The sequence below is a fragment of the Poecilia reticulata genome, chromosome 3 (assembly GCF_904066995.2).
Source record: "Poecilia reticulata chromosome 3, P_reticulata-male-v2, whole genome shotgun sequence".
NCBI classification, from domain to species: domain Eukaryota; kingdom Metazoa; phylum Chordata; class Actinopteri; order Cyprinodontiformes; family Poeciliidae; genus Poecilia; species Poecilia reticulata.
The window spans coordinates 6,152,208-6,165,116 of NC_088832.1; the positions used below are offsets into that span (position 1 = coordinate 6,152,208).

At 39.1% G+C, this 12,909-nt stretch overlaps 1 protein-coding gene across 3 annotated transcripts in view; it reads right to left on the minus strand.

The window, feature by feature from the left end:
- Nucleotides 1–1,410: 1,410 nt before the first annotated feature.
- Nucleotides 1,411–12,909, minus strand: part of phkb (phosphorylase kinase, beta) — a 109,667-nt gene continuing 98,168 nt past the window's right edge. For 2 of the 3 annotated variants that reach the window (XM_008404873.3, XM_008404871.2), the window contains 10 exons: nucleotides 11,621–11,783; nucleotides 11,199–11,280; nucleotides 10,533–10,590; nucleotides 7,475–7,565; nucleotides 6,139–6,344; nucleotides 4,175–4,309; nucleotides 3,717–3,846; nucleotides 2,759–2,866; nucleotides 2,444–2,584; nucleotides 1,411–2,348 (listed from right to left, as the gene is read on the minus strand). In XM_008404873.3, the coding sequence (XP_008403095.2) occupies nucleotides 2,211–2,348; nucleotides 2,444–2,584; nucleotides 2,759–2,866; nucleotides 3,717–3,846; nucleotides 4,175–4,309; nucleotides 6,139–6,344; nucleotides 7,475–7,565; nucleotides 10,533–10,590; nucleotides 11,199–11,280; nucleotides 11,621–11,783 (1,252 nt within the window). In that variant the 3' untranslated portion in view covers nucleotides 1,411–2,210. Of the gene's footprint in view, nucleotides 2,349–2,443; nucleotides 2,585–2,758; nucleotides 2,867–3,716; nucleotides 3,847–4,174; nucleotides 4,310–6,138; nucleotides 6,345–7,474; nucleotides 7,566–10,216; nucleotides 10,308–10,532; nucleotides 10,591–11,198; nucleotides 11,281–11,620; nucleotides 11,784–12,909 lie in introns of all 3 variants that reach the window. The other variant, XM_008404872.2, reaches the window with a different exon arrangement.

Below are 12,909 nucleotides of genomic sequence, written 5' to 3' on the forward strand. Positions count from 1 at the left end.
TGAGGGCTACCACTAGCAGTGGCAACCCTCCAGTTAGTCTTCATGTAGAATCCAAACAACTCTGTAAAGGGACCTAAAATATAGTGAATAGCATGTAATAACATATCACTAATATGTTCACTAACATGGACTTACTCCATTCAGTATGCAAGCAATATTGTGTAAGCTAAATGCTAAAAGCTTTCTGAAAGATGAAACCTGATATATTTGCTCTGAAAGAAGTTTTTTACATCTATTTTTAATGTTACTACAGAATACCTTCACACAATTTTACTGGTTATCTGTCCTTTAATTCTCTTATTTGTGATAAGTAAAGTCACATTTTTGAAACATCAGGCTAAAACAGTCTGATTTACTGAACGATGCTGCATCCTAGGGGTTCAATGGAGCATTAATCATTCTTCAAAGTTAATCAGCAGAGCAACGTTACATCAAGGATAATGTCTCTGGATTGCTTCTGAGTGCTCTTTAATCGTGCAGCAGTCAGGCGGATGGGGACATCATCCAGTTATTTATGGTTAGGGGAGTAACAGAAGACCTACAAGTGTGCCTTCTGAACAGTAATTTATCTTTATAAGAGGAGCTCCCTCTTTAAAATCCCTGCTGCTGGAAAACAGTCAGCTTTTCTTTTTTTTCCTCCAGAGATAACACCCTCAGAAGAGTATAACTAATTGGCAACAATATGAAAATCTTTCTAAAATCCTATGGGAGCCATTTTATGTAAAAGAGATTTATTAAAGAAGACAGACAAGAACTCCTCTCTTCGGGTTCTGAGTTGATCTGTATATATTGAAAAAGAGACAGAGCTCATTCATCTTATCCCCAGACTCTCGCCCACCTCTCCGCCACTCGGTAAATCTTGCAGGGCAGCAAATCCAGATGTGCTGCTGAAGTGAAGACTTGTGAAAAGTATCCAAGGCCTTGGAAATGTATTTATATTCCTTGAGGGTTTTTAAAAAAAAATGTATTTCATTTAGTTAGTTTCAATAAACATCTCATTTCAGTGGGAATTTATGTGATGGACACTGGGGTTGTGCATATGACTGTGAAGAAAATTGTGAAATGGTTTATGAAAAGAGTGGTTTACATTGGTATTTAGCCCCGTTTATTCTGACAACCCAAAATAAAATCCAGCAAAGTAATAAAATCAATGGAAGAAGGAGGTCTAGTCAGACATAACAATTTTTAACATTTTGACCTGCATGAAAAATGCAGTGTCCATTTTCTATGTACTGTCCACAGTAACAGATGGTGGTGGCAGCATCATTCTGTGGGCCACACACACACACACACACACACACACACACACACACACACACACACACACACACACACACACACACACACACACACACACACACACACACACACACACACACACACACACTGATGGAAGGAAACTGAAGAAAATTTTATAGTCTATCATTTTATTTGAGATAAAAATATGTCTTTTACACATCTGGTTCACTAACAAACACAATAAAGCTCTGATGAACAATGACGACTGCGATGGCATCCAAAGAAGTGTGTTTAGAGCTTTAAACAGTCCTGCTAACGGATGCAAGCACATTTTTCCACAGATACAGAGAAGTCTAAAGGGTACTCAGCCCAAAAGACTTCACATGAGCAGTAGTCATCGTCACGCAGAGCCCTTCTGAAAACTGTTTTATGATTAATTACATTCAGAAACACTTCCCTGAAATCTATGACAGAATGTACCTTGGAGAAGGACTCAACATGCTATGCTAAACACTAAAACATCTACGTGCTGAGAAGAAAAACACACAAAACTGTATAGGTTAAAAAAAGGTCAGGTGTGGTGGTTCTCGGTCAGTTTAACAGTTTATTTTCTGTGAAACTGGCAGGAAACAATGGCAAAGTTAACTGCTTTCTAATTTAAGTCATCAGTCAAACATATTTAGTTTCCCTTAGTACTGAACACATAGTTAGGCTCACAATTTTAATGATAATCTACTAGATTACAGAGAATTATATCTGCTGGTGAGATACGGAGACCAGTCCCACCTGAGCTTTGTTTGTGAGCAACATGAGTGATTTCTGAAGAACCAGGTGACCAACACACACCTTTTAGACTTCTATGAAAAAATACCTCAACATTTAAAAGGATTCGAATGCATGCAACGGAATCTAAGAAAGCATTGAAATCCAGGTGAAGCAAATTAGCGATGATGACTTTACATGCTGTAAATCTAGCTAACAGCACATGGGTCGTCCTTGCAGGGCTTTATGTCTCCTTGCAGCAGCTGAATCATCACTGCCTTGGTCAGGTAGCTGGAGGTTCCTCTCTTTCCTAGAGGCGGTGTGTTGTAGAATACCTCCATGTCATCCTGGGGCCAACAGTCACAGTTAGGGACTTGCTACAGCAGTTGCAGTTTGGTATGCTACAAGTGCAACCAGAGAGGTTCCTCAGAGGCTTCCGTACCTGTTTCTCCATCCCCTCAACGCGACTCCGGTCTCTCTGGAAGTCGTTAAACGCCTCCTTCACCAGACTATCCAGATCCACCTTGTCACCGAACTCCAGCTCGGGGTTTCTCTCCAGCACTACGGCCACAACCATCAGCAGCTAATGGTGGACAGGATTGCAAAAGACAATTAAAAGAACTGAAGAAGATTTTATTATTATTATTATTATTATTATTATTATTATTATTATTATTATTATTATTATTATTTAGCTAATTTTGCTTCAGCTCTACTTGCTGCATGTTTGTTGGTGTTAGTTAGTGAGGTTCTTCACCTCTACAATGATTTGTCTGTACTCAGGCAGGACAATGTTCTTGAGTGTGTCCTCCACCAGCAGGGAGAAGTTCATCTCGTACATCGTCATGTCTGACAGTGTTGGTTGCTGCGTAATGACAGAGAAGACCTTAGACATGTACTGTTGTATCTAGCAGAGTAGGATGCATTTTACATTTGTAACAGGGAGTAAAACATTATGTATGATGCTATAGCAGCTTGTAACAACGTTGAACAAAAACGAAGTGGAAAAACGTTGCCTGGTCCGAGTTTTGATTTGGTTCGAACCAAATAAAAACAAACATTTGTCCTGCTTTGCATCAGCATTTCTACAACTGATTGCGATCCAAATTTTGAACAAACTTTTAAAATGTTGCAAAAATGAAAATGAAGCAAATTAGGCGGGTTTCCATCTACTGGTTTAGAGTGAATCAACCAGCAAGATTTCGTCAGGTGTTGACATTTCACATGGCTGTGAGAAACAGGAAGTAGAGATTACCAACAAGCATGGACCAAATATATCAGATATATGGGGAGAGGTTTCAGGAATCTGTTGCTATTGGGCAAGTTGTAACTTTTATGTCAGTAAGTTCAACCAGTATTGCCAATGTTACATGCTGTCTGGAGACGTAGACAAAGGAGAAACAGGATCAGTCATGATCTCCCCTTTAAGTAGCTTAAAGGGGAGATGGAGAGTTTTCCTTTTTTTTTTTCAAGATTGAGGAAGTTATTTAGAATTTAGCCATTTCCATTCACCTTTCCTAAAGTGATACTTCAAAATGCAGATAAAAAAAAAAACATTGCTGGAAACACGGCTATTGAGTCAGGACGGTGTAGAGTAATTGAAATTCCTTGGGCCCCAAGACCAATTTAGCATTGTTGCTGACCATGTTCATCTCTTTTTGACCACAGTGTACTCATCTTCTAATGGCTGCCTCTACTGTAAAAGGACTGCGTACCTGTGGGAGGTGAGTTCCACCCACCACGATACCGTTAGGCGTCCTCTCCAGGATCTGCCACACACGGTCATAAAACCCCAGAGGGGTTCTGTTCAGACTGCCGTCGATCTGACGCCTGTTCAGCCAAGACCTGGGGTAAAAACACCAGAGCCTGATGAGATCACATCCTCAAAATAAGGGCAGCTGTTGTCCTTTAAAAAAGATTGTTTTTTTAGTCAATGCTAGTTAATTAGATAAGATAAAGCCTTATTAATTCCCTAAGGGAAATTGGCTCCTGCTTTAATTAGATGATCTGATATAAACCAAGGGAAGAAGACAAAATAATTAAACATCAAAGAAGATGAGTAAACACACCAGAGCTACCAAAGACGCTCCGGTATGTTTAAATCTGTGAGTTAAATGGAAGATGAAAGCATAGATTTAGTTGGATAAAGCATTGTTTGTTTATTTCAGCGTACCTGGCAGTGTGCTGCGGCTGCAGGACGTCCAGCAGCAGTTGCTTGATGTCGCTGGGAGAGAGCTGGTAGATGTCCTGAGGTGCCAGGTCTCCAGCTCGGATCTTCAGCTCATGTTTCATGGCCTGAACGATCCAGCTTGGTGTCCACACAACAGACGGATTATGTTAGAGATTACAAATGCAACCTTCTACAGTTGCATTGCAAAGAGGACATGATCAAAACCAAAGCTTAACTTCTTAACCCTCATTGATGTCACTCGATGCATACCACAAGTACGTGGATCTCTTACTTTTTCATTCTGCCTGATGCCACCCGGTGAAACTTTAGTTGCTGATGCAAAATTGATCTTCTTAGAAAAGAAGATCAATTTCTTTGGGGATCCATATTTTCTGGATCCTTACACTTGCTTAAAAGACACAACAGAAGTTCAGAAGTGATGCCACTTCTGCTCTCTGACCTTCGACCTCAGGTGAAGTGTTGACTCGTTATTCTTGCTCTTTGTTTTACTTCCTTTAGTATAGTCTTTTCTTACCAGTTTTTACACCTCTTGTATGATTGCGTACCTTTTATCTTTCATTTCTCTACTTCCAAATGACACAATCAGGATAGATTCAAGGATGTAGCGGTCAGCTGTAAGATTCATTTCCAATGTACTGTTGAGGCCGTTATTGATCGAAACGCTGTTTTTTTGTGAAGTGCTGCCTGAGGGTTTAAAGGTCACAAACATCTATCACCAGAACCCAGCTGGGGCCTTTATGTGCTGAGATTCCTGTTTGTTCTCCTTTTATACAACCAATTTAAATATAACTGCAGATGCTGTTTTAAGTGGCCTCTATTCAACAACTGCTTACAGAGTTAGGATCTTTGTACACAGTTTATTCTTACAAAGAAAACTGCATTTCCAGGAATCAGAATAGTTTTCGGGGCCTATTTTTGTCTGTTTTATTTCCACTGGAAGAAGTAGGACGAAATCAGAGCAGAAAGGACCATTGGTTACTCTTTATGGGAAAAACTACAGCTGATTTTCTGCAATTGAAACTTTCTTCTTTTCTTGCACATATCTGGGAGTCAGGATTGCTCCAGTTAGTTCACACATTTCAACACAAGAGTACTCTAATCCTAACCTTTGCTCTGATTTCACTGTTTATTTTTTTAAAATAACTTCTAGCACTCTGCTGTGGATCATTACAGCTGATGTTCCTTTAGGTCAAAACACACACCAAACCTGTTGGGGGGGTTTATTATTGTCTGACAGCATTCATCAGATCAACGGAGGCAGACATGAAATAACCGTAAGCCTTTGGATGATGTTTTTTATGTCCCTATTCCAAATAATTTCCACTATCATAAGTTTTTGCACCTGTTTATTCTAATGGGTTGAAAGTCTGTTTATATATTTACAAAAAACACACCACCAGTGTGGCAGATAAAAGCTGAAAATAGTCATTTTCAAGCACCAAATTACAGATTCAGGCAGCTGGATTTACAAAACATTCTGAAGGCATTTCTACCAGTCTAAAATTTAGATCCACCTTTGGCAAAATATCACCATTTTGTGTTCCGAAATGCTTCTAAGATGGATTTTCTCTTTGATTTGTTGCTATTAGGGCACAAAGCTAAACATGATTTCTGTGAGACAAATCGCGCCACTCTTGGTGAGCAGTTAACAAAATCCCACACAATACGCAAGCACTTTCAACATTTTCAATTTTCCTGATAACATGACGCCTCAATCCAATCGCAGAAAATTGCAGCGAGGGTAATTTGGAGAGTGAGAGAAACGCAGGAAACAACCCACATTACTGAATCTCAGAGGGATTTGACAGCTATTGGTTTCTTGAGTTTTTCTCTGGCTAACAGCAGGGAGGGGAAAATTACAGGCAAACATGCTGCATGAGAAAATCCCAATTGGTAAAACACATAAGAGCTGCTCCAGGTTCAAATTCAACCCGGTATCGTCCTACCCGACTCTGATTTTGAGCATGCCGCTGAACAGCTCGGGGTTGTTGGAGATTATCCAGCCGATGTGGATGACCAGCTCCTGCTGGAGGACAGCTTCCCTCTCCCCGCCCTGGGGAGAGCACTTGCTGTAGATGATGCCCTGGATCACTCCTGGAGACAGCGGGTTGGAGATCACCTCCTCCTCATGCCCAAACAGACCCAGGGTCACCTGGTGATCATGTGCAAACAAAAAAAAGAGTGCTGAAAATCTACCAAAGTTTTCAGCAACAAAGAAGAAGAAAAAAGAAATAATGTGCTATTATGCAGACCACTTTATCAGGAGACAATTTCAATATGTCTTCTGTTCCTTCAATTTGAAATTGGCCTCCTCTCTCTGAGTCAAAGTGAGAGAGTATGTGACACCTTTGTAGTTTTGCTCAGGAGGAGCATCAGAGGAAAATTACACCATGGCAAATTTCACTGATGAGAGGACACGCTTTTATGTTTTTGCCTCCGTCTGATGAAACTCCGAAAGGTTCATCCGAGTATCTAAACGGATTCGAGCGAAAGCGTGAAAGCCTGCAGCTGAAATGAAGTTTTGGATTCCGTACAGGATGCGCTGTCAGATTTTAGTAACAATGTGAAATATAATCAGAATGAAAACTCACTCAAATGGGACAGCACCGCGTTCTGCCTCTACTTAAGACTTTATTGTAAGGAGAGGAGCAGCATCCGTCTCCAATTTTAAATCGGCTTTTCCAATCAAGTTGAGAGGAGCCTACCCTCTTGCCTCATTGGCAATCTATATGCAGATTCACACCTTGAGCTACTTCAGCGTAATGAAATACCTAAAAGTGTTCAGAAGGGTAAAAATGCAGCAAGATAACTGGAACTCTCGAGAGGAGGCTAATCTCTGAATACCACTTGAGAGAGAATGATGCATTGAAAGGCATCCGGCATGACGTGGTGAATCCACACAATTCACGAGTCAGTGTGTCAATCGTGTATCCACACAAGCCGCAAATTATTGTGTTGCCAAAGGGGGGTTGGGATGGGTGATGGGGGGCAGGGGATGGGTTATACTTGTTGACTTGCTGCAATTGCAACTATAGCTTGGATCCAAACACAGTCCGTGTAAGCTTTGATGAGGGACATGCGCAAGCAGCTGGCCCAAATAGTTCCCATAGGATACAGCATGAGGAGCCTTCAGCGATGTACACATCGAGATTTCCCTTTTTCTGCTAATCAGTGAACATTAAAATCACTGGCCAAACATGCCGCCAACAGTTTTCCCCAACATACTATGCTTAGTGAAGGGGTAGATTTTACTCAGGCCCCTCTGTCTCTGTGTCCACTTACCTGCTTGCCTTGCACTAAAATACTAGTAATACTGGGGGCAAGGCTGTCCACTAGCTTAGTTAAGAGACTGGCAGCAAGACGGACAACAGACCTAATGGGCGAAAAGACACAAGAACATTCTTGAGATATTTAGGACAAGTAACAAATTTACAGCTTGGACTTTAATATGCACAGCGCCTTGTAGAAATCTTTAAACCACTTTTAACATTTTGTCATGTTACAACTGCAAATTTTATTGCATTTCATTGGGATTTTACATGATAAGTCAACATAAAGTGGCACAAGATTAATCAAAAGTAAACAGACTTTTGTTCAGTTTTGTTCAGTCAGAGTCTTTGTCAGTTCTGGAGGCACGCAGTTGAGTAAGGAATGTAAAGCAGACATATTGCTCAACAGAACTAGCAAAAGCCCCTTCTCCATCGTCAAGTCTCACTCTAGCCGGTTACTGTCTAGTTCGGATCTAGCCAAGTTGGGTTTGTTTACATTGGCAGGGTGTTCCATCGGCGGGAACTTGTGCGGGCTGTGAGCACGGAAAAGCTTTGGACAATGCGCTGATGATGTCCTTTCATAAGTGTACCCCTAGGTGGTCAGTTTCTTTGAAGTCGCTTGCTATATTTTTAATCGGTGCCAGCTGATGCTGTATGTGTTGTTAAGTCGCAACAATCTGTCTGGGGCTGATTGAGAGAGAGCTGGTTGAAGCACTTCTTGTGGAGAAAGGGCTAAAGACTCCTTAAAGGGTGTTGAAACATCTTCAGGAAAAACTGAATGAAAGTCAGATTGCCTTTGATTTAAGCCTGTTATAGCATCTTCTTCCTGATCCAGAGTTATTGAAAGGTTGGTGTTGGTTTATCACAATAAAAACCAAATAAAAATATTTAAGTTTGTATCCGTGACAAAATGTACAAAAGTGGACCTTCACAAAGCACTGTAGCTTCTTCCTTTGTATCCTTTGTACATTGTCCAATAATACCAAGGGTTACAGAAAACATCTACAGTAGCAATGTACTTAAAAGTGTTCATCCCAATCACAACGAATCATTTCGATTCTAGAAGTTCCAATATTACGTTTGCTTTCCAGTAAATATTTTAATGTTCACGCGAGTTTCAATGTATCATTCATGAGGTTCAACGTGGTCCGCTATATGCTTCCTCTTGTCTGCAGGAATCCTATTAGGAAAAAATGGCACACTGAGATGGCAGTTATCTAAATACAAAGCTAGGGATGATTAATGACACACAAAAAGGATTTACATTTCTTACAGCAGTGGTGGAAGCACGGGACGATGTTGTGAATGAGGTCATGAATAAGCTGGAACACTACCTGCTCTTATTATATGCTGAGTAAAAGTCCTAATCAATTTTTCTACCTGAGACGTTGCTGTATTTCATGATTACATTTTACATTTGTGGGGAAAACAAAGGTACAGCTGGGAAATCAACAAAACGTTAAAGTTTAAAAGGCATGGTATGCTGTCAAAGCACTGATCCTTAAAAAACCTATTTCAAGCCTCACTTGCTGGCCCATGTTAGAAAAATGAGAGCATATACACAGTTGAGTATGAGAGTAGTTTCCCTACCAATCAAAACAAAACAAATAAAAAGACTATACCATCTTTAAATGCCATAAGAGCATTTCTCTTAGCTGAAAAAAAACAGCATACAATAAAAGTTGTGATGTCAGGAAGCATAACGAAAGCAAACGATGAGCACAGAAAGCACTGGCCACTGATGAGAGGAACAAATACTCAGTTATGACATATGACAACCACCTGCAACATTTGGTCAGTATTTGTGGATGAGGCCAGCAGCAAACCACAATTCAAATAGAAATTTGACGTTTGAAATGATTCCACACCCAAAATAAGCACAAAATACAAAATCCATTTCTGTGATGGACAATCTAAAATGTAGACAATCTTTGCTTTCGTGGATAAGAAAGTTGTTGACTTTTTTTCCACTTTATGAACTGGTTTGCTCAGTAACTTTAAAGTTCTTCCGGCCATCCTGAGGTATTTAGATAGAAGGACCTAGGGTAAGAGTCAAAATCTATTTAATTTGCAGTGCACGGCCAGCCTTTGAGCCACTGGGAATGGACTTGGAGGAAGGGGTTCAGCCTCTGTGGTTTTAATGTAAAGAGAAAGCCAACACTGACCACAAGCTCAGCTCCGGCTTACATCCAACTGAAGGTTTCTGCAAGCATCCTAGCTGGCTCGCCAAAATCCTGACTGTGTAAGCCAAGGTTTCATGTTCCTACATCAGTTAATGCACTAGAAATACAGTAGTGTAAGAAATTGACAATATAGCCAAAAACCTGAAAACCCCATTTTTAGGCAAATTAGAACAAAGTGAATGTTGGCGACTTAAACTGAAGAATTTCACATTAAAAATTATGTTTAGAAAGAGACTGTTCACATGTAACTGTTCACATGTCACTTATGTCCACCTATTTCTATTTTTTTTATTTTTGTCATCTTTATTCACATTAATCATTTTCTAATTTGAAGTTTTTAGATCATACAAAAATGTACAACTGTTTTGATTATAAAATAAACAAATCTATTATTATTATTATTTGTAAAATTAAATTGGAACATCTTAATTTTAAGAGTTTATTTTTCACGATTACAATGAATGGTGAAATCTTACAGGTCAACACACAGCTCACACAGCTCTCCATCTAGCCAGCTAGCTAGGCAACTAAAACATGCGGGAACATTTAATGTGTCGCCCGCTGAACTTTACCTGTTTCCCATGAACCAGTATTGTGGTGATGTGAGGGGCTATAGAGCTGGCATACTTCTTGGTAATAGCAGCAGCATGCCGCACTGCCAACCTGCAGTTTATCCAGATCACGTAACAGTTTGTTTTATTAGATTGGGAAGTCAGGACAATGTGATTAAATGGATTTCTACAGACACAAGAAATAACAAAAAGCATTTCAAGCTACTTTCAGAGGAAGTCTGTCTCATGAAGCCATAAGGCCACTAAATGACACTACATGTTCTGTGATTATGTTTTGGACAAACACTGCTTGTGTGTTGAAATGGGAATACCAGACCAAAGTTTTCTGCTGCCGGCTCGTCTGTAGATTCTCTCCAGTTCATCCATGAGGTTCTCTGGAATCACAAATATGGCTGGTTTTATAACTTTTTCTAAATTTTGCCCTTAAATGGATATGGAAAGCATGTAAGATTAATATAGTTTAAACATTAAAAAAATTGTATCCCAGCTCCTGCCCTTGAGAGACGATATGTTGAGGGATTTACTGCAGATGCTTTCCTGCTCCAACACACCTCCATAAAAATTTTTTATTTTAGTTCTAACTTTAGCTTAATTTAGACACATTTAGATTACTAGATGGATTTCTTTAGTATTTGGTAGAATTATCTTTTAAATCATATGACTTGGTTCAAACATTTTACATTTCTATTCACGAGCTTCTTGCCATAGTTTGCTGGGATTTTGACCCAATGGTTTATAGACTGCAGTTTATTTACAGTGAATGTAAATATCTGGTGTGACCTGTGGATGTGTTGGAGCGGAAACACGTCCAAAAGTTGCAACTCTTGTCCCCCAAAGGACCAGAATTGGGAACCACTGCATGAATCAACAGTATAAAACTGCTAACTGATCGTCTTCTAAGATTATTGTATAATTTCTCCTAAAACACCCTGGTGTTCTACTAGAATCCTTATTTATGAACTAATTTGCAGAGTGCCCATACCATCTTTTGCCAGGAAGTCTGGTCCTTCTCTTCTGAGGAGGATACAGGCGAGCTGAGCCTGACTGGCCAAGCAGTTGCAGTCCTACATAAATACGCAGGCAAGCAGAATAAAAAAAAGATGAGAGTAATCTCGAATGCAAACTCAATATTTTTCAGAAAACAAGAGAAAAAAGTAAATGACGGTTATCATTAACCGACTTAAAATGAAACATTGTTCATGGTTTATACTAATTGGAGTATTGATTTTGATATTAAGGTGCAACAGCTAAAAAAACATCCTGATAATATTTTAGTTGAAATGCTATGACTTGATCCAAAGTTTTACATGTGATTCTTTAAAATAATTTCCCTGTTTAACAAGAACACAGGATTGTTTCAACAGAACAATCCGGACCATTGTTCTGTTGAAACAATCAGCTTACATGAAACTTCTGCAGGATCTCATAGGTGGGCTTGTTCTGCCACTCCTCCACACTGATCTCCGGCTGCTGCTCCAGGTCCGAGGCGTTGGGTGTGCTCGTCTGCCGCTTCACCTTCGAGTGCTTCGGCAGTTCCAGCTCCTCAAAGCTCTTAAACTCTGGGATCCTTTAGCACACGGAAACGGACTGCACATGTCTCTGTTTTCTTAAAATGAACCAACTTATAGCTGCTACCTTCAAGCACTAAAATAAGACGGGACTAGCTTCTGTAAGGGCATCAACCACCATGTGACAAGTGACACAAAACGCATGTCATGTCAATCATGTCAACTCATGTCTCAAACTAGAATTGCAAATCATAGTTAATGTTGGAATTATGTTCAGATGATTTAACTTCAAGAAGCACATCAATGAAGGTATTTACCAGATAGAACTGGTAAAGATCTGGAGATCATCACCAAAAAGAAACGGTGAAAATATCAGAGGAAACATGCAAAAAGCTGAATAGCAATAATAAGATACGTTTGATTGCTGTAATGTCAATGAAATATTTTTCCACTGATTATTAGGCAAAAATTATATATTTTTTAATTAAATAAAAAGAGCTCAATTATTTTTCCCCTCCCCTGGCTTTGGTTTATTATCTATTGAGCGATGACTGTCACATTTCTATAGGTGAGGGACATTTTTAATCTAAATCTGCTATACAGAATGGATAATTTCGAACTAAAATGTGCTTATGTACAGGTATAACAATAATGTAAATAACGTAAAAAAAAGTTGAATATTGGAATGTTATGGTGTCACTCCTCAGTCTGGGTCAGTAGGAGCCTGAACACTGGACACATTTATCCCACTTAATTCAACATGTCTATTCTTCACATATAATAATAATAATAATAATAATAATAATAATAATAATAATAATAATAATAATAATAATAATATAAAAACATAAAAACATATATGCAAAATATTTCATGTATAACAAAAATGACCTCTCATATTGTGTATTAGTTATGAATGTTGAGGCAACCATCTAACTACATTCCTGCTGTCCTTCACATCTCATTAGCTTAAATCCTAAATGTATCTTGCCCAAACACTGGCACCTTTGACCTTAAATTAATCATCCTGTGTTTTAATGCCAGATGTAAACAAGATGTAAACAGGAAGGAAGGAACAGGAAGGATAAAGGAGAAGTGTGTAAAATCAACTTTTTTATTTTTAGTTTTATATCACATTATAATGTTATTCCCTCAGCAAAAACATATGTGGAGTGTTGCCTTGAT